General features: G+C 46.4%; 1 protein-coding gene across 1 annotated transcript in view; it reads right to left on the bottom strand.

The window, feature by feature from the left end:
- The window catches only part of PARP1 (poly(ADP-ribose) polymerase 1), a 244,306-nt gene that overhangs the window by 81,231 nt on the left and 142,986 nt on the right, over positions 1 to 20,089 (bottom strand). The window contains exon 13 of the mRNA XM_033939243.1: positions 9,306 to 9,501. Coding sequence (XP_033795134.1) covers positions 9,306 to 9,501 — 196 coding nt within the window. The remainder of the gene's footprint in view (positions 1 to 9,305; positions 9,502 to 20,089) is intronic.

Below are 20,089 nucleotides of genomic sequence, written 5' to 3'. Positions count from 1 at the left end.
TGAGTCAAGTCTCATTAATTTGAAAGGAAACTCTGCAATGAGAGGGCATAGGATGAAGTTAAGAGGTGATAGTCTCCAGAGTAATCTAAGGAAATACTTTTTACAGAAAGGGTGGTAGATGCATGGAACAGTCTCCCAGAAGAGATAGTGGAGACAGAGACTGTGTCTGAATTCAAAAGAGCCTGGGATAGGCACGTGGGATCTCTTGGAGAGAGAAAGAGATAATGGTTATTGCGGATGGGAAGACTAATGGGCCATTTGGCCTTTATCTGCCATCATGTTTCTAGAATCAGCTTCTAATTTAATAGGAAGCTCTTTGCCCAATTGACTAATGAATTTAGTGAAAGACACTTTCAGGAGGAAATTTTGACTTTGATGGAGATTTCTGAGAAGACTTCTCCGAAAGAGTATCATACACTTTCGTTGCTGAAGCAGAAAAGTCTCCATCTGAATCAGATTGTAAGTCAGAGTCATAAAGAAGCTTTGGTGATGGCAAGCGTTGAGTGTCAATGCTTACGATGGCTCCAGTACTGATCTGAAGAAGAGGTACAACGTGAAGCTCTCTTTCTCTTAGAAGTATATGATGAAGAACGGTGCTTTCTGGATTTTGAATGTTGAGATGAAGAACGTCGATGTCTCAAAATGGAATAATGTATTGATGAAGAACTTGACCTCCAATGAGATGATCGATGTCAAGGGTCGAGAAGAGAGATGGTGACTTGATGAATATCCATGCTGATGTTGTACTGGAGAGCCAGTTGCAGTACCACAGGACCAGGTGGCCATATGCTCAGGCTGGGCCAATATTAAGGGAGTAGATGCAGATGCATGTAGCTTGAATAGCTCACCCAGCTGCCTTTTGAAAAAAATCATTGAGCTTTTCACAGAAGGAAAGCACCAGTACCTGTGGCTTATCTGCTGGTAGCAATGGTGCATATATTGAAATGAGAAAAAATCACTCCATAGACCTATTCAAAGTATTATATGGATGATATAGCACAGTTACTTACCGTAACAGATGTTATCCAGGGACAGCAGGCAGATATTCTTAACGCATGGGTGACGTCACCGACGGAGCCCTGGTACGGATCTTTTTAACTAGAAAGTTCTAGTTGGCCGCACCGCGCATGCGCGAGTGCCTTCCCGCCCGACGGAGGAGTGCGTGGTCCCCAGTTAAGATAAGCCAGCTAAGAAGCCAACCCGGGGAGGTGGGAGGGACGTAAGAATATCTGCCTGCTGTCCCTGGATAACACCTGTTACGGTAAGTAACTGTGCTTTATCCCAGGACAAGCAGGCAGCATATTCTTAACGCATGGGTGACCTCCAAGCTAACAGAGAGGGAGGAGGGATGGTTGGCCATTAGGAAAATAAATTTTGTAACACAGATTGGCTGAAGCGTCCATCCCGTCTGGAGAAGGCATCCAGACAGTAGTGAGTGGTGAACATGTGAACTGAGGACCAAGTGGCAGCCTTGCAGATTTCCTCGATGGGCGTGGAACGGAGGAAAGCCACAGAAGCAGCCATAGCTCTGACCCGGTGGGCCGTGACAGCACCTTCCAGTGAGAGACCCGCACGAGCATAACAGAACGCAATGCAGGCAGCAAGCCAGTTGGACAGCGTCCGTTTGGTGACAGGACGACCTAGACGGTTAGGATCGAAGGTCAGAAAGAGCTGAGGGGATGAGCGGTGAGCCCTGGTATGGTCAAGGTAGTATGCAAGGGCAAGTTTACAATCCAGCGTGTGCAACGCCTGTTCCCCAGGATGAGAATGGGGTTTAGGGAAAAAGACAGGTAACACAATGGACTGGTTGAGGTGAAAAGCCGAGACCACCTTGGGAAGGAACTTAGGATGGGTATGCAGAACAACCTTGTCATGGTGAAAAACAGTGAACAGTGGATCTGCCACCAGTGCATGCATCTCACTAACCCTCCTGGCAGAGGTGATGGCAATGAGGAAAAGCACCTTCCAAGTGAGGAGTTTGAACGAAGTTGTGGCAAGAGGCTCAAAGGGAGGCTTCATGAGAGCGGATAAAACCACATTCAGGTCCCAGACGACCGGAGGAGGCTTCAGAGGTGGTTTGACATTGAAGAGGCCTCTCATGAACCGGGATACCAGAGGATGAACCGTAAGAGGTTTTCCGAGGATAGGCTCATGAAACGCAGTGATGGCACTGAGGTGGACTCTGATTGAGGTAGACTTGAGGCCAGCATCGGATAGAGAGAGCAAATAGTCCAGCACAGTTTCCACCGCCAATGAGGTGGGATCGTGATGATGCAGGAGACACCAGGAGGAGAACTTGGTCCACTTCTGATGGTAACATTGGAGGGTGGCCGGTTTCCTGGAGGCATCCAGAATGCGATGGACAGGCTGAGACAGATTCTCTGGAGAGGTCAGCTCGAGAGAAACCAAGCTGTCAGGTGTAGCAAGGACAGATTGGGATGTAGTAGAGACAGATGCTGCTGTGTAAGTAGAGTAGGAAACACAGGAAGAGGAATGGGCTCCCTGGAGCTGAGCTGAAGTAGGAGGGAGAACCAGTGTTGTCGAGGCCACCGAGGAGCAATGAGAATCATGGTGGCCCTGTCCCTGCGGAGTTTGAATAAAGTCCGCAACATCAGAGGTAGCGGAGGAAAGGCATAGAGGAACCGATCCGTCCAGTCGAGTAGGAATGCATCCGGGGACAGACGATGAGGGGAGTAGAGTCTGGAGCAGAACTGGGGCAGCTGATGGTTGTGAGGAGCTGCAAAGAGATCCACCTGAGGAGTGCCCCAGCAAGCAAAGATGGAGCGGAGTGTGGGAGGATCCAAGGTCCACTCGTGAGGTTGAAGGATGCGGCTGAGATTGTCGGCCAGGGAGTTCTGTTCGCCCTGGATATAGACGGCCTTGAGAAAGAGACTGCGGGCCGTGGCCCAGGTCCAGATGCGGATGGCTTCCTGACAGAGGAGAGGAGATCCGGTGCCGTCTTGCTTGTTTATGTAGTACATGGCGACTTGGTTGTCTGTGCACAGGAGAAGAACCTGAGGGTAGAGAAGGTGCTGGAAGGCCTTGAGAGCATAGAACATGGCTCTGAGTTCCAGAAAATTGATGTGATGTTGACGCTCCTGAGGGGTCCAGAGTCCCTGGGTGCGTAGATCTCCCAGGTGAGCTCCCCACGCATAGGGGGAGGCATCCGTGGTTATGATCATGGAGTGAGGGGGTAGATGAAAGAGTTGACCCCTGGAAAGATTGGAGGAGTTCAACCACCATTGAAGAGATTGCTGAAGAGACGATGTCACAGAGATGGGATGAGAAAGAGGATCCGTGGTCTGTGACCATTGGTTGGCTAGAGTCCACTGAGGTGTCCTGAGGTGGAGTTGAGCCAGAGGAAGTACATGGACCGTCGAGGCCATGTGGCTCAAAAGGACCATCATCTGTCGAGCTGGGATGGTACGATGAAGGAGCACCTGACGACAGAGGTGGAGCAGGGTCCGGTGTCGGTCGGAGGGGAGAAACGCCCTCATCAGAGTGGTGTCGAGAACAGCTCCGATGAACTGAAGTCGCTGTGTGGGAAGCAGATGCGACTTGGGGTAGTTGATCTCGAACCCCAGGAGATGGAGGAAAGAGATGGTGTGTTGAGTGGCTTGGAGACATAGGTGCTTTCACCAACCAATCGTCCAAGTAGGGGAACACCTGGAGGTTGTGAGACCTGAGGAAGGCCGCCACCACTTGGAGACACTTGGTGAACACCCTGGGTGATGATGCGAGGCCAAAGGGTAGCACTTTGTACTGATAGTGGCGGTGCTGTATCTGAAATCGGAGGTATCGACGTGAATTCAGATTGATGGGGATGTGAGTGTAGGCCTCTTTGAGGTCTAGGGAACATAGCCAGTCGTGTTGAGAGAGAAGAGGGTAAAGCATGGCCAGGGAGAGCATTCTGAACTTCTCTTTGACCAAACACTTGTTGAGGTCCCTGAGATCGAGGATGGGACGGAGGTCTCCTGTCTTCTTGGGGACGAGGAAGTAGCGGGAGTAAAATCCCTGACCCCTTTGGTCCGAAGGTACCTCTTCGACGGCATTGAGAAGAAGGAGGGATTGGACCTCCCTCAGGAGGAGGAGGGTGTGGGAGGAGTGAGAAGCAGACTCTATTGGAGGATTGTCTGGAGGAAGAGTCTGGAAGTTGAGAGAGTAGCCGTGGCGAATGATGTTGAGGACCCACAGGTCCGATGTGATGACCTCCCAACGGCTGAGGAAGAATTGGAGACGTCCTCCGATTGGTTGAGGAAGAGGCAATGAGGGAGGAAGATTGGCTATGCCCTGGAGAAAGGAGTCAAAAGGGCTGAGAGGGTTTCGAAGGAGGGAGAGGCTTGGCAGGTTGATTAGACTGAGAACGAGCCTGAGTGTGTTGATGTTGTTGACGGGGCCGCCGAGGTTGCTGTGAAGGCGGATGGAGGGGTCTGGCAGAGAACCTGCGCTGATACGAGGACTGTGGTCTGTAAGGGCGAGCAGGTGGAGCTTTTTTCTTAGGTTTAACTAGGGTGTCCCATCTGGTCTCATGGGCCGAGAGCTTCTGGGTGGTTGAGTCTAGGGACTCCCCAAAAAGTTCATCCCCAAGACAGGGAGCGTTGGCTAGGCGGTCTTGGTGGTTGATGTCTAAATCAGATACCCTCAACCAGGCCAGGCGGCGCATGGCAACGGCCATGGCAGATGCACGGGAGGTCAGCTCAAAGGAATCATAAATAGAGCGCACCATAAATTTCCGCAGTTGAAGGAGGCTGGAAATTTGCTGCTGGAAGAGCGGAACTTTGCGTTCCGGAATGTATTTCTGAAGGGCGGACAGTTGTTGTACCAGATGTTTCATATAAAAAGAGAAATGAAATGTGTAATTGTTCGCCCTGTTGGCCAGCATTGCGTTTTGATAAAGGCACTTGTCAAATTTGTCCATCGTTTTGCCTTCTCTGCCAGGAGGGGTGGAGGCATAAACACTGGAGCCCTGAGTTTTCTTCAAGGTAGACTCAACTAGGAGAGACTCATGGGGCAGCTGAGGTTTGTCAAAACCCGGGATCGGGATGACCCTGTAAAGGCTATCCAGCTTACGGGGGGCCCCGGGGACGGTGAGTGGGTTCTCCCAGTTCTTATAAAAAGTTTCCCGCAGTATGTCATGTACGGGTAACTTGAGAAACTCCTTGGGAGGCTGTTCAAAATCCAAGGCCTCCAGAAAGGCCTGGGATTTTTTGGAGTCAGACTCTAGAGGGATAGAGAGAGCCGCTGACATCTCCCTGAGGAACCTGGAGAAAGAGGATTGCTCAGGTTTAGAAGTGGTATCGGGCGCTGAGGGCTCCTCTTCCGATGACGATGCGTCCTCCTCGGTACCGGGAGGGGAGTCTTCCCATAAGTCCGGGTCCCTGACATCAGTGTGTGCATGTCGAGATATCGGGGTGGAAGGCTCAGTATGGTGTGTTTTAGACAGAGACTTGCCAGAGCGCACCGAGACATTACCGGGAGAGGAAGATCGGTGCTGGTCTCGGTCCCGGGAAGAATGGTGCCGGTCTCGGTCCCGGGGGGACCGGTGCCCTGCCTGGTCCCGAGGAGGATCGGCAGCAGCGTGGGTCTGACCTACGGGATGGGCACGGAGGTGTTCAGCCGAGAGAATCGGCATGGAAGAGTTAAGTGGCACCGATGGAGTGGATACCGGTTGGACGGTGCGAGGCTCGGGCCGGTCTGGTACCGAAAGGAGTGGTGCCAGGAGGGTCGGTAACAGGTGCTGGAGTTGTTGCTGCAGCTGTTCCTGTAATGTGTCTTGGAGGATGGCCGCGATGCGGTCATCCAGGGGTTGCACCGGAACCGCTTTTTTCTGCTTCGGTTCCTTAGGTGCCGCTCCACGCCCCGGTGATGAGGAGGCCGATGACGAGGCGCTCACCGAGATCGGGGCGGAGCGTTTCCGGGGTCGGCGTGAAGCCGGTAGGACTGGTGTCGCCACTGTGGCCGGAGGGCGCTCAAGGGAGGTGAAAGGCTTCTTAGCCGGTTTACCTGGCGCCAGCGACGCCGATGAGGGATCGGGCGGCGTCGAAGTGGTGGGTGCCGATTTTGGCGGTACCGTAGTCGACGCAGTCGGCTCCATAGCAGATGCGGTGCCGAAGAGGATGTTCTGCTGGATCTGTCGATTCTTCAGAGTACGTTTTTTAAGAGTGGCACAGCGGGTGCAGGAGTCCGCCCGATGCTCAGGACCCAAACACTGTAAGCACCAATTGTGTGGGTCAGTGAGGGAGATTGAGCGTGCACACCGCTGGCACTTCTTAAAACCCGGCTGCGGGGGCATGAATGGAAACACGGCCTCCGCAAAATCAAACCCGGAGGCCTGTATGGTGACAACAGGCCCCGCCGGGGCCGGATCGAAAATAAAGAAAAAAAAGCAATTTTTTTTTTTTTTGAGAAAATGAAAACAAGAAAGAACCCGAAGGCAAGGGAAGGCAAAAAGTTGGATTCAACGATCGTTGAAAATACACGCGTCTTCTTCGCTCCGCGGAAACGAAGAAACTGGGGACCACGCACTCTTCCGTCGGGCGGGAAGGCACTCGCGCATGCGCGGTACGGCCAACTAGAACTTTCTAGTTAAAAAGGTCCATACCGGGGCTCCATCGGTGACGTCACCCATGCGTTAAGAATATGCTGCCTGCTTGTCCTGGGATAAAACAAAGTTCACAGGTTTGTTCAGAATCATGGAGGGGAAAACTGGGGCGAACCCCAGAAAAAACCACCTCACAGCCCAATCATCGCATGGAAAGTAAACAAAACGTTTTATCATTTCATATATGTTTTTGATGTGAAAAAACTACTGTTTACTAGACTTGTAGTCAAAGAACTAGACAAACTTAACTTGCAGCTTGCGAGTTCCCATGTTTCAGTCTTGCCTCAGGGAACGCACAGGAAGAGATGGAAAAAAACACTCATGCGATGGGTATAAAGAGATTCCACAAGGACTACTGTCTCACATAACGAAGCGCGCGCTTGGCAGCTTTGAAAAGTTTTCCCCTCCATGATTCTGAGCAAACCTGTGAACTTTGTTATATCATCCATATAATACTTTGAATAGGTCTATGGAGTGATTTTTTCTCATTTCAATATATGCACTTTATCACTCTCTTAACAAAAAGAAACAAACTATGAAAAATTATTAAACAATTTGCAAAGTGGGAACAGAGTTTAAAAAACACGACTTCTGCGCTCCACAGAAAATGAAGAACTAGGGTACCGCAAACCTACGTCGGGCGGTAGGCACTCGCACATGCGTGGTGCAGGCAGTTGTGAAGTTTTTAAAAACTTAAAGTGGCAATGCACTTTTAAAGCTGTCTGTACTGGGGCTCCGTGGATGACATCACCCACATGTGAGAATATGCTGCCTGTTTGTCCTGGGATAATGTGGTTGGTGTCCAATATTGATAGCTAAATTCCTATGTAGTGTGGCCCCTGTAGTGCTGTGAAGGTAATATAAATATTTGTGTGTGTCAGTCACCACTGGCTTCATAGGACTATCCATGTATGGTAGGATACAAGTAGACATTATTTTGTCACTACGAGGAGGTGCTGAAAAGTTCTCAACTAAACCAAGAAGCGAATGACGTGGATATGGGTCAATCAATGATCTGAAACAATGTTAAAAACTGAGAATTTTGTTTCTGCAAATTGGCATTTAACAAAATACAGTAACACTCTTTTCAGCTACAGTAGAAAGCAACACTTAGAATTCAGAAAGCTGGTTGGGCTGAAAACTTTTCAGCACTCCCTTGTATGTCTACCCAGATGTGCATATTTGGCTGCACAATTTCACAGCAGCCCCTCTTCACACTGACTGACTTTAATGTTCAAGCATTAGAATTAAACAAATAACTGAGATGAGAACGACATCACAGGGGACGATTATAAATCAAGGCCTCCATCCCCAAACCCTTTATTATAGGCTGGGTCTGCAGATATTTTATTTGAAATTGTAAGTTTTTTAGGGCACTTTGTCAAATCAAAAGCAGTTAAATGAATAAATAGCCAACATCAGTATCTGGCCGAGGCCTGCTCTGTGGGTGGGTTTCTAGAACCAAAACCCAATTGGTTAAACATGATAAATACAAACTGCTACCTGTGCTTATAGATATTTTTAATGTTATTAGATTGCCTGTAGTACAGCCAAAGCTGTTCATTATTATATGCAGGCACTCTCTTCAGTTAAACTTTCGGAAGTCAATATTCAACGTGATTTGAAGAGCCAGAAATTGCTTCTACAGAGCTATCCAGGGAAATTCCACAGCACATAAAGCTACAGTAACACTGACTATCCCCCTTTAACTTCCTCAGAGTCAACTGAAAGCAAAACTGTGACCGAAATTGGCCCTTTGGTTTCAGCAGAAGCTAAATCTGAAGATGACCCCCCCAACATCCGACCTAAAGACTTCCCCTCCCAAGCCTACTTTAGGAAGCCCTGGGGGTCTAGCGGCCGTTTCAAGGACAGGAACGTAACGCCAATCATTTCTGCCCCATCATAATGTTTGCTGAGATTGCCATAGGAGATCCGAGTAGCCAACTGTGATTGGAACCAGAACAGGCAAGAGCTTCTGCCTGTGCTGGTTTCAAATGCAAAAGGGCAGTGGCACAAGGCATGAATAAGTGGGGTTCATTTCTACCCCTTCCCCTTCCAAAGAGCCCACTAGACCACCAGGGCTTTCTAAGGTTGGCCTGGGAAGGGCCTAGGAGTAGTAGGGTGCAGGTGGGAGAGTGTTTTGGTCTCAGATGAAAATGCAGTCATTTCCAGCCAAAACCTGAACTTGGATTTCAGTCCAGTTTCGGTGTTGAATCTGAAATTCTGTCGACCTCTAAAGCATCTATGTTGAAAGCAGCAAGATTGTGGATGGTCCAGTGCAGGATGGAAACTTAGCTGGTTTGCAGCAATTTTTACTCCACTAAGCAGCTAAGTAACCGCATAAAGTCAGACTAGCAAAAGAGCTCATCTGGCTTTATGCAAGGAGTTAACTGGACACTGGTCTTAATATCGGCCAACTGACTAGCCAGGTATGTCCACCAACCTAGAAGTTAATGCCAGGGGTTAGTTCATCCCATGGCTGGAAGTGGCTTAATACAAAGGCTGAACATCAGGCCCTTTATGGAAAAAAAGCATTTTGCCCAAAATCTAAGTCACAGCTCCCTGCAATGTTATTCACACTGTATCATTTCCAGCTTTGTGTCATACAGGTGCTAGAGAATACGACACCATCCAGTTCATTCTTCCCTCCCCTCTTAAAGAAATGTTACAGTTACACCTCTCTCCCTTCCCAGGAAATATTCACCTGCCCATAGTCAATTTCCAGGGGATAGAACTTGTTTGGATACTTTGTAAACTCGGTGCTATGCCAGTCGTTACCAGTCTTCTCTTCGTACAGATGTAAGAATTGTTCAATCGCTTTCTCCTTGGAAGGCATCTTCTCCAGTTTGTTACTGCCAATTTCTGTGCCAACACGGCCCCAGGACCTGAATACCCAGTACCTGCAAAGCCAAGGAACCACTGATAAGTTTTCTTAGAATGGAGTCACAGCCAAGGTCTTAGGAGACTGTTTTGAACAAAGAGCAGGCACAGCATCAGTACCTCTAAAATGAATGTATGGCTTGGAAAAATTATGTTAGAGGTCTCTTCCTATCTTGATTTTAGAAAATTGTTAGACTCAACTCTTTGATAGGCTGGCATCTTAATGCATTCTGCTTCATTTTTTCAATCAAGTTCCTTATATTCAACTTGATGTATTTGATCTGTTCTATGTATTACTTCTTTCCCTGCCGTGCCAGTATTTTCTGCATTATTTTGTAAATGCTTTCTGTCTTTATCTGTTTTTAAGTCCATTTTTCTAATTTGTATTTTATCTGTATCCCATGTATTAGCTCACCTTGTTGTGAACCGCCTAGAACTTTTTCGGTATGGCGGTATATAAGAATAAAATTATTATTATTATTACCTAAGAGCCATGAGGTGAACAAATTTGCAGGTGACAATTATTATTGCTGTTATTATTAATTATTATTATTAAAGTTGTTAACTGCATGCAGACTGTTAGAAATTGAGAGAGGACTTTATGACTGGAAGACTAGCATCCAAATGGCAGAGGAAATTTAATGTAGGCAAGTGCAAAGTGATACACATTCAGAACATAAGAATAGCCATATTGGGTCATACCAATGGTCCATCTAGCCCAGTATCTTACTTCCAACAGTAGCCAGAGTCCAGGTCACAAGTACGTAGCATAAACCCAAAGAGTGAAAAGCTTTAGGGGGAGGAGTCAAGATGGTGGCAGCGTGAAGCCAGCGGTTTTAGCAGAGGTCTAGGAGATTTTTCTTCTGTTGCATATTCAGAATGCCTCATTCAAAACGGAAGGGCAGTGTCTGTTCTGAGCCTGCTGCAGTCCGGAACTCCACCCCGATCCAAAGATCTATTCTGGACTTTGCCGCAGCTTCTTTTGGCCCCGAAGTTCCGGGAGGTAGGCTCTGGCTCTCTCCAGCCGGAAGAGCGACTGGAGACTTCGAGCAGGAGGTGTCTCTCTCCCCTCTGGAGCCTGTTCCGCCCCCGCCCCCTACTCAGGAACTTGCAGTCCTATCAGAGGCTCCCTTTGTAGAAGCTAGCGCTGGGGAGACCCCGTATCAGGGGCTTAGAGCCACGAGAATTGAAGGGGAGCAGGGAGCAGCGCGAGCCAGCACTGGAGCTGGCTTTGAATTACCAAAGTCAGAGGCGGTCACCCTCGAGAAGATTTGGGACTCTCTTGAGCGGTTAAACACCTAGGTAGCCAGATCTTCACAAGAATTAACACCACTTGTAAGTACTGTAGACGCTCTGGGTAAATCCTTGGAGAAAGTTAAAGGAGACTTTTCAACAGAGATAAAATAAATTAAGGACAATGTGGTAAATATTCAAGCTGTAACCAATAACTTGATAAAGGAGCTAACAGTTTTGAACAAAAAAATTAAACAAATGGAAAATTATAAATCGAAGATTAAATATATATGTCTGTTGAATTTTCCGAAGGCCTTGGGGGTTACACCTATTGAAGTGTGGAAAAGGTATTTAACTGAAATATTAAAGTTTTCCCCAGAGCATTTTCCTGCACTTAACAGAATTTACTATTTGCCAAAAAAGAAAATTGTAAGAACTGCACCAGGCGTAGAGGAAATGTTGCCAACAGACTCTCTTAATGTTATTGAATTATTAGAATCTACTATCTCCAAATCCAAAGAGAGGGCCACATTGTTCATTTATTTTGTCTTTGAACAAGATATGAATGCAATTATGTGACTGTATTTTCGAAATCCTCAACTAGTGTTTCTAGGAAAGAAAGTATGGATGTTTCCCAACGTCACGAGAACAACGCAGGAGCGAAGAAAATTATTCCTAGCCATGAGAGTAGAGGCTTTAACCCTTTGAGCGACATTCTTATTAGCATATCCATGCAAATGTTTGATTAAATATCAAGGAGTTAAATATGTCTACTATACACCAGACCAGCAACGTGCTTTTTTAGATTTGAAAAGTTTGGCTTCTGGGAATGTTTAAGAGCAAGAAGAAAAGAGGGGGTTAATAGCTGTTAAGCATTTCAGTTATTGATATATTCTTAAATATTGTATCTCTTTAATTTATTCAATTCTTCTCCCCCATTTGAGTTAGTGGTCTAAGGAAGATTGATTATGTTCCTAGTAGCAGTAAATGCGAGTTTGCTTAATTCGTTTTCTTTTCTGTTTTACTTGTACAAGAAGAATGTTCTTGTGGATTATGTAAAAATTTCAATAAAGATTAAAAAACAACCAAACCCCAAAGAGTAGCAACATTCCATGTTACCGATCTCAGGGCAAGCAGAGGCTTCCCTCATGTCTATCACAACAGACCCAAATTATAGCTAGACAATGCTAGGTTCTATACTAGGAGTCATCATGCAGAATGACTTAGGTATGATTGTTACAATAATCGGGGGTCTCGTCACATCTGAGTACATGAAACAATTAGAAAGCTAGAAATAATTAGGAAAAAGAATAGAAAATAAAATATATTATAAAGGCACTCCATGTTGCAACTGCATTTTGAGTAATGTGTGCAATTCTGGTTGCCGCTTCTCAAAAAAAAAAAAAAATATAGAAACATGATGGCAGATAAAGGCCAAATGGCCCATCCAGTCTGTCCATCTGCAGTAACCATCATCTCTTCCCCTCTCTAAGAAATCCCACATGCCTATCCCAGGCTTTTTTGAATTCAGACACAGTCTCTGTCTCCACCACCTCTTCCGAGAGACTGTTCCAAGCATCTATAAAAGTATCTCTTTAGATTACTCCGGAGCCTATCACCTCTTAACATCATCCTATGCCCTCTCATTGCAGAGTTTCCTTTGAAATGAAAGAGACTCGACTCGTGCATTTACATCACGTAGGTATTTAAACATCTCTATCATATCTCCCCTCTCCCGTCTTTCCTTCAAAGTATACAGATTGAGATCTTTAAGTCTGTCCCCATACGCCTTATCACAAAGACCACGCACCATTTTAGTAGCCTTCCTCTGGACCGGCTCCATACTTTTTATATCTTTTTGAAGGTGCAGTCTTCAGAATTGTATACCATATTCTAAATGAGATCTCACCAAAGTCTTATAAAGGAGCATTAATACCTCCTTTTTCCTACTGGCCATACCTCTCCCTATGCATCCTAGCATTCTTCTAGCTTTCACCATCACCTTTTCAACTTGTTTGGCCACCTTAAGATCATCACATACAATCATAAGAACATAATAACATAACAACATAAGCAATGCCTCAGCTGGGTCAGACCTGAGGTCCATCGCGCCCAGCAGTCCGCTCACGCGGCGGCCCAACAGGTCCAGGACCTGTGCAGTAAACCTCTATCTATACCCCTCTATCCCCTTTTCCAGCAGAAAATTGTCCAATCCTTTCTTAAACCCCAGTACCGTACTCTGCCCTATAACGTCCTCTGGAAGCGCATTCCAGATGTCCACCACATGTTGGGTAAAGAAGAACTTCCTAGTATTCGTTTTGAATCTGTCCCCTTTCAACTTTTCCGAATGCCCTCTTGTTTTTTTATTTTCTGAAAGTTTGAAGAATCTGTCTCTCTCCACTTTCTCTATGCCCTTCATGATCCTGTAAGTCTCTATCATATCCCCTCTAAGTCTCCTCTTCTCCAGGGAAAAGAGACCCAGTTTCTCCAATCTCTCAGCGTATGAAAGGCTTTCCATCCCCTTAATCAGTCGTGTCGCTCTCCTCTGAACTCTCTCGAGTAACGCCATATCCTTCTTAAGGTACGGTGACCAATATTGGACGCAGTACTCAAGATGCGGACACACCATTGCCCGGTACAGTGGCAGGATAACTTCTTTCGTTCTGGTTGTAATACCCTTCTTGATTATACCTAGCATTCTATTCGCTCTCTTAGTGGCCGCTGCGCACTGTGCCGTCGGCTTCATTGTCATGTCCACCATTACCCCCAAGTCCCTTTCTTGGGTACTCTCAGTCAATAACGGTCAACCACTTCACAGAAAGAGTGGTTGACCGTTGGAATAAGCTTTCGGTGCAGGTGATCGAGGCCAGCAGCGTGTTGGACTTTAAGAATAAATGGGATGCCTATGTGGGATCCCTACGAGGGTCGATCTGAAGAATTGGTCACTAGGTATAGACTTAAGATGATGGGTCAGTAGAGTGGGCAGACTTGATGGGCTATAGCCCTTTTCTCTTTTCTGCCGTCATCTTTCTATGTTTCTATCCCTCCCATCGTATAATTGTACCTCGGGTTTTTGCTTCCCACTCTTCTGTCATGCACATAAGTTCTTCACCCCCTAAACTGTACTGTTCCTTTGGATTTTTGCAGCCCAAATGACCTTGCATTTTTTAGCATTAAATTTTACCTGCCAAATTTCAGACCATTCTTCAAGCTTCGCCAAGTCTTTCCTCATGTTATTTACATCACCCTGGGTGTCTACTCTATTGCAGATTTTGGTATCATCCCCAAAGAGGCAAATCTTACCCGACAGCCTTTCAGTAATATTAAAAAGAACAGACCCAAGAACAGAACCTTGAGGCACATCACTGGTAACATTCCTTTCCTCAGAGCGATCTCCATTGATCACTAACCTCTGTTGCCTTCCACTCAATAAGTTCTTGACCCAGCCCGTCACTTTGGGACCCATCCCAAGGGCACATAGTTTATTTATTAGACTTCTGTCTGGAACACTGTCAAATGCTTTGCTAAAATCTAAATACACCACATCTAGTACATTCCCTCTATCCAATTCCCTGGTCACCCAGTCAAAGAAATTGATAAGATTTGTCGGACAAGACCTACCTCTAGTGAATCCATGTTGCCTCCGGTCCTGTAATCCACAGGATTCCAGAAACTTCACTATTCTCTGTTTTAAAAGCATATCCAATAATTTGCTTACCACAGAAGTTAGACTTACCAGCCTGTAATTCCCTACTTCTTCCTTGCTTCCACTTTTCTGGAGAGGGACCACATCCGCCCTTCTCCAGTCCTCCGGTACTATTCCCGACTCTAGAGACTCATTGAAAAGGTCAGTCAGCGGAGCCACCAGAACTTCCCTAAGTTCCTTCAACATCTGGCCCCAACACTTTGTCTAGTTTTATTTTAGCTAGCTCCTCTCAGAAATAACCATCTGAAAATTGAACAGGGTCATTCTTTCATCTTCAAACTAGCTGGGTTCTGGAATAAGTTACTGCTTAAACTGAGAAGTTTAGGCCCCTTCGTTGTATTCTGGAAAGCTCTGAAAACTTTTTTGTTTTCCAAACATTTTGGAAATCATTTCAGCTACATTCTTCTTATGCTTAAGTATTATGTTTACTTTATTGTTAACCGAGTCAAGTTCCTTCTGGTTGAACACCCGGTCTATAAAACTAAGTTTGTCTTCTGTGGTCCTGCCCCCAGCACTTCAGCCACAAACACAGAACATAAATATTTGTTAAGCAATTTAGCCTTTTCTTCAGCTTCTACATATAGTGTGTGCATTTATATGAATTATTATTATTATTTTTTTTTTTTAAGCCATGTGGTAACAGTTCTTTAAGGCACACAGTTTAGTCCAGTGTTTCTCAACGCGCATAAACCTGATTTACATATAATGCCTCTATTATATACAAATTTTGTTTATGCATATCCATGGTGAATATCCTGAAAACCTGACTGGAAAGGGGTACTCCAGGACCGAGTTGGGAAACACTGGTCTAGTCTCAGCTATCCTCAGGGTGTCAAGGAAATCTATGGCTAGATGAAGGTTAAGAGTTATGCTTCAGACAATGCAAGCACCAGAGTGTCTCATGCTATAAACTAGTTGCAAGATGGGCAGCTCTCTGGGATAGGAGCTTCTGCATTCTTTATCATGGGGCACTCATTATGGAATGCCTTGTTGGATGTTTTCAGGGTGCAACAAAATTATATTTGGTTCTGCAGACAGCTGAAGGTACATCTGCTTAGGTGTGCCTTTGGGGAATGAATCCTTGGAGGCAGGATTTTAGGCTTTGGCCTAATATTTTGATAGGGTCTCTTGAGCTTCACAGTTACTAGAAAGGGGAGATTAGGTAGTTACCTCAATAATCTTCCTTCTAGTAGACAGGTACATTATTCCTGAACCTTCAGTCAATCTATTCGCATAAGAACTTGTGTAGCGAGCCTCGTTAGAATTCTTTGCTTGCTCCGCCTCCCATCTCTCTGGGCTGTGTTCCAATTCCTCAGTTTGTATCAAAGCAGATGGTCAGCCTTAGAGGGGAAATATAATAGGGAGCGGTACTCCCCAAGGGACATGTCTGTTATGCTCATATCACACATATATAACAATTGAAACTGAAAAAAATATGAACCCACTGGAACACAACCAGGTGAAAATAAATGAGTCACCTACCTGAATGCAACCTGCACTAACTGTTTTAGAGGAAAAGGAGTACTCCCTGGATTCATTGCAATAGCAGTGATGTTCCCCATCCATGTCCTTACTGGATAAAGGGGAGAAACAAGATATTCGGTCACCCCAGCACATCTGAGGCAGAAAACAGACTAATGAACATCAGACAGCGTAGGCTTTAGGAATGATGTGCCTTCTACTAGAAAGAAGTTGGTTTTAAGAAAGGTTTGGACAAGTTCCTGGAGGAAAAGTCCATAGTCTGTTAATGAGAAAGACATGGGGGAAGCCACTGCTTGTCCTATATCCGTAGCATAGAATGTTGCTACTCGTTGAGTTTTAGCCAGGTACTAGTGACCTGGATTGGACACCGTGAGAACAGGCTTGATGAACCATTGGTCTGACCCAGTATGTTCTTAAGTACCTAATCTTCCCTTCTAGTGCAACAGGCACATCATTCCTGAACCTTCGGAACATATCAAAGCAGTCCCCGGAATCTAGGGATGTAGAGATAAGCTTGCTGAAAGTATGGATGATCCAAATGAAGAATCCAATCCAGACGCTGTTTACCCTGTAAAACTTTGTGAAAGTATGGAGGGAGAACCATTGAGCTGCTCTATAAATTTTTTTCAGGAGACATCACTCTCCACAAGGAAGTCACACCTCTAGTGGAATCCACCTTCAAGGATACCAGTGGACATTTCCCGCTTTTGATATAGGCTGAAGAAATGGCCATATGGATCCATTTGGAAATGGTTGCCTTTGAAGATGGGCAGTCCCTATGGACCACACCTGTTAGCACAAAGAGGTGATCGAATAGGCAAAAATCATTTATCATCTCCAGATAATGCAGTAATATTATGAGAAATACAGCAATCTCAGGACCTTGTCATTCTTCTTGGACTCCGAAGGTGTGAAGGCAGGCAACTGGACTTCCTGGTTGATGTGGAAGGACGAGACTACCTTAGGCAAGAAAGAAGGTTCTGTACGCAGGACTACTCCCAACTCAAATTCTGAGAAAGGATTCTCTACATGATAATGCCTGCAGTTCAGACACACGTTGAGCCAAAAAGTGATTGCCACTAAAAACACCATTGAAGTGTGAGGTCCATCAATGAGGCCTGCTCTAGAGGCTCATATGGAGCTCTGGTGATCTCCCACAGGATAAGGTTAAGACTCCAAATAGGAAAAGGCAGTCTTACTGATGGACATAAGCGTAACATTCCCTTTGCGAATCTAGTCACATCTGGATGTCTTGGCCAGTCTGGCACAACTAGAACTACCTTACGATGCCGATTATCATGGGCCATGGAAGGAACACATACAGAAGCCCTGTCTGTGGCCACCTTGAAGTTCTGCTGTTGGCCACAGCTGCACCAGGGTATCCAAGCCTTCGCTTCCTGGCTTGCATTGTCAACTGAAGAATCAGCCACTTTCTTGTTGGTCACAGATGCCATCAAAATCGAATGTCTGACATCCCCACCGGCTCAAAGTGCAGTTGAACACCTTGTGAGACAGTGCCCAAGGCAGACACATGAAAATTCTGTTTAAGAATGGTCTCCAACTTATGCTCCTCAGAGTCCCGCAAGACAGAACTCCCCTCGACGGGAAAAGTATGCCACGTGGCCATAGCTGAGACCATCACATCTACCATTGGCAACTGTAAGGTAGCCCTATACTCCACTGGGACGGGATACAAACAAGCCAAGGAGCGTCCACACCGAAAAAGGCGCCTCCGGCAAAGTCCACTACGCCAGGATAATATCCATGGGGAAAAAACCCCGGATGTATCGAACAGGAGCGGGAAGCAGAGGAGATCCCCGAAACAAGAGGGTCCTCCACACTCGGGGTCTCAGGCGGTGACGTCCTCAAAGCGCAACACCGAGGAGATCTGCTGAATTAGATTTGAGAGCTTGTCTCTTTGAAAAAGTCACTCCATGAACGCCTCCTTGCTGGTAGATGGGAAAACCCAAGTCCCCGGTACCAACAGCCGTCCCCTTGAAAGGATCCTGGAGGTTCTTCCCAAAGGTCCAGGTTCCCATACATTAGTTAAAACTCTCCTCAAAAGACAAGTCCTCATCCTAGGCTATACGCGAAAGCCTGGACAAGGGAGGAAGAGGGGGATGAGAAAACAATTAAGGGGTCAAAACAGCATGAGGCACGGAGGGAAACCCCCCTCCCCTCCAGGACACAAGTAGGACCCCCAGCCGTCTGAAAATATGCTTTACCCAAAACACAAAGAAAATGAGGGGGAAAACTCCCTGGCGGCACCATAGGACTCCCTGCCCCAGCTGAAACCTGTCCCTGTAATGCCAAAACAGGGAGAAGGCACCTGAGGCTACATACAAGATGAAGGAGCTATGTGAGGAAAAATGGCAAAGTTCCTACTAAAAACAACTCCTCCAGGGCCTATAGCGGCTTGGTTAGCCTGAACTGTCCCAGCCATCAAAGCAGGCAAAAGCTGGCATCAGCTGTAAAAGAAAACAGCTGATAGGAAATCCCTCCGTGGGCGGCAGGGAAGACCAGGGTTCCCTGCAAACCATTGCCGGTTCGCATGGCACTAGCGGTGGAGAACCCTGGACACCAGCACCCACTGCTGACAAGGCTCCTCCACTGCACCGGCCTGAACAGCAAGTGCCTCGCGTCTGGACCAAATTGTGCACCTCTTCCCCTGAGAAGTGCTCAATTGGTCCATACATGACCTAGCTAGAAAAAACATGCCAGTTAGTTGAAAAATACAGTAATTTAACAGCTTATTTAAAGGGAAAGCAACCCTTCAGTCCGGCACTAGCTCGGGATTTTTTTTCCCCCCAGAACACTCCACTGGCTATCAAAACAGTATGCCTTGCTTGAATTAGGAGGAAAGGCTTACTGCTGAGGCACCTCTAAAATAATTGTTGGTGAGGTGGAGGAAAGGGGGGAGGGACCCGCCGGGTGGAAAGACCCCCAAACAGGGCCCACCCCAGCTCAATCCGGCACTAAAAAGGGGACAAAAGTTCTAAACAAATTCCAACAGCCCTACCAAGGGTGATGGGTACAGCTCACCACACCTGCTGGAGACTGAGGTAATTAGAGAGGAGTCACATGATATGTACTATTCCAACATTTTATCTCAGTCTCCACCTGTTGGTCATGATGAAATATAACCCACTTGTAAGATTAACCTATGGAGAGTTGCTAAAGAATTTGACATTAGTCATTCCACGATCCAGAAAATAGTGGAAGACTTTCCAAACAATTGCCAACACGCCAAGGTCTGGCCGTCCAGAGCAGATGGTAAAATTATGGTCTTACCTGTTAATTTTCTTTCCTTTAGAAGCAGCAGATGAATCCAGACTAGTGGGTATAGCTCACATCGACCAGCAGGTGGAGATAGAGAACTGATTAACAGTTGGCCTTAAAGCCTGGTGTTCCTTCTGTTGCTTCAGTTATGCACTTTTGCCCAAGCATCCCGAAAGGAGAATGAGCCGCAACAAAACTCCATTCCAGTAGAAAATGTGTCTATCTCTTCATAATATTATCCTTTGTTTTTCATTTGGTTTTTTTTTTTTTTTTTTTTTCAGCAATGAAATAATACACTTACCAACCATAGCCCCAACTAACCCAATCAACTAAACACCCTTCACACATCCAGTGCCTATGGGGAGGGGCTCTGGATTCATCTGCTGCTTCTAAAGGAAAGAAAATTAACAGGTAAGACCATAATTTTACCTTCCATAGCAAAGCAGCAGATGAATCCAGACTAGTGGGATGTAGCAAAGCAAACTCAAACTGGGTGGGACGCCAATGCTGCCTCTGCCAGCACTGCAGCGCCAAAACTTGCCTCTGCACGGGCCGCTACATCTAACCGATAATGCTTTGAAAAAGTATTTCCCGACGACCAAGTGGCCGCCCGGCAAATCTCCTCCAAAGACATCCCCCCGGACTCCGCCCAAGATGTAGCCAAAGCCCGAGTGGAATGAGCCTGAAGGTGCTCCGGTACCTTCTTCCCTGACAACACATACGCCGAAGCAAACGTGTCCTTGACCCAACACGCAATGGACGCTTTAGACACTGCCATCCCTTTGTTTTTACCCGCGAACGCGACAAAGAGATGGTCCGACCGACGAAAATCATTCGTCACTCCCAAATAATGGAGAAGCATACGTCTTACATCCAGAAGCCGTAAAAACCAAAACTGTTTCCCCCAA

This window comes from Geotrypetes seraphini, chromosome 3 (assembly GCF_902459505.1).
Source record: "Geotrypetes seraphini chromosome 3, aGeoSer1.1, whole genome shotgun sequence".
NCBI lineage: Eukaryota > Metazoa > Chordata > Amphibia > Gymnophiona > Dermophiidae > Geotrypetes > Geotrypetes seraphini.
Note: the sequence above shows the minus strand (reverse complement) of the source record. Positions and strands in the feature narration are given on the sequence as shown.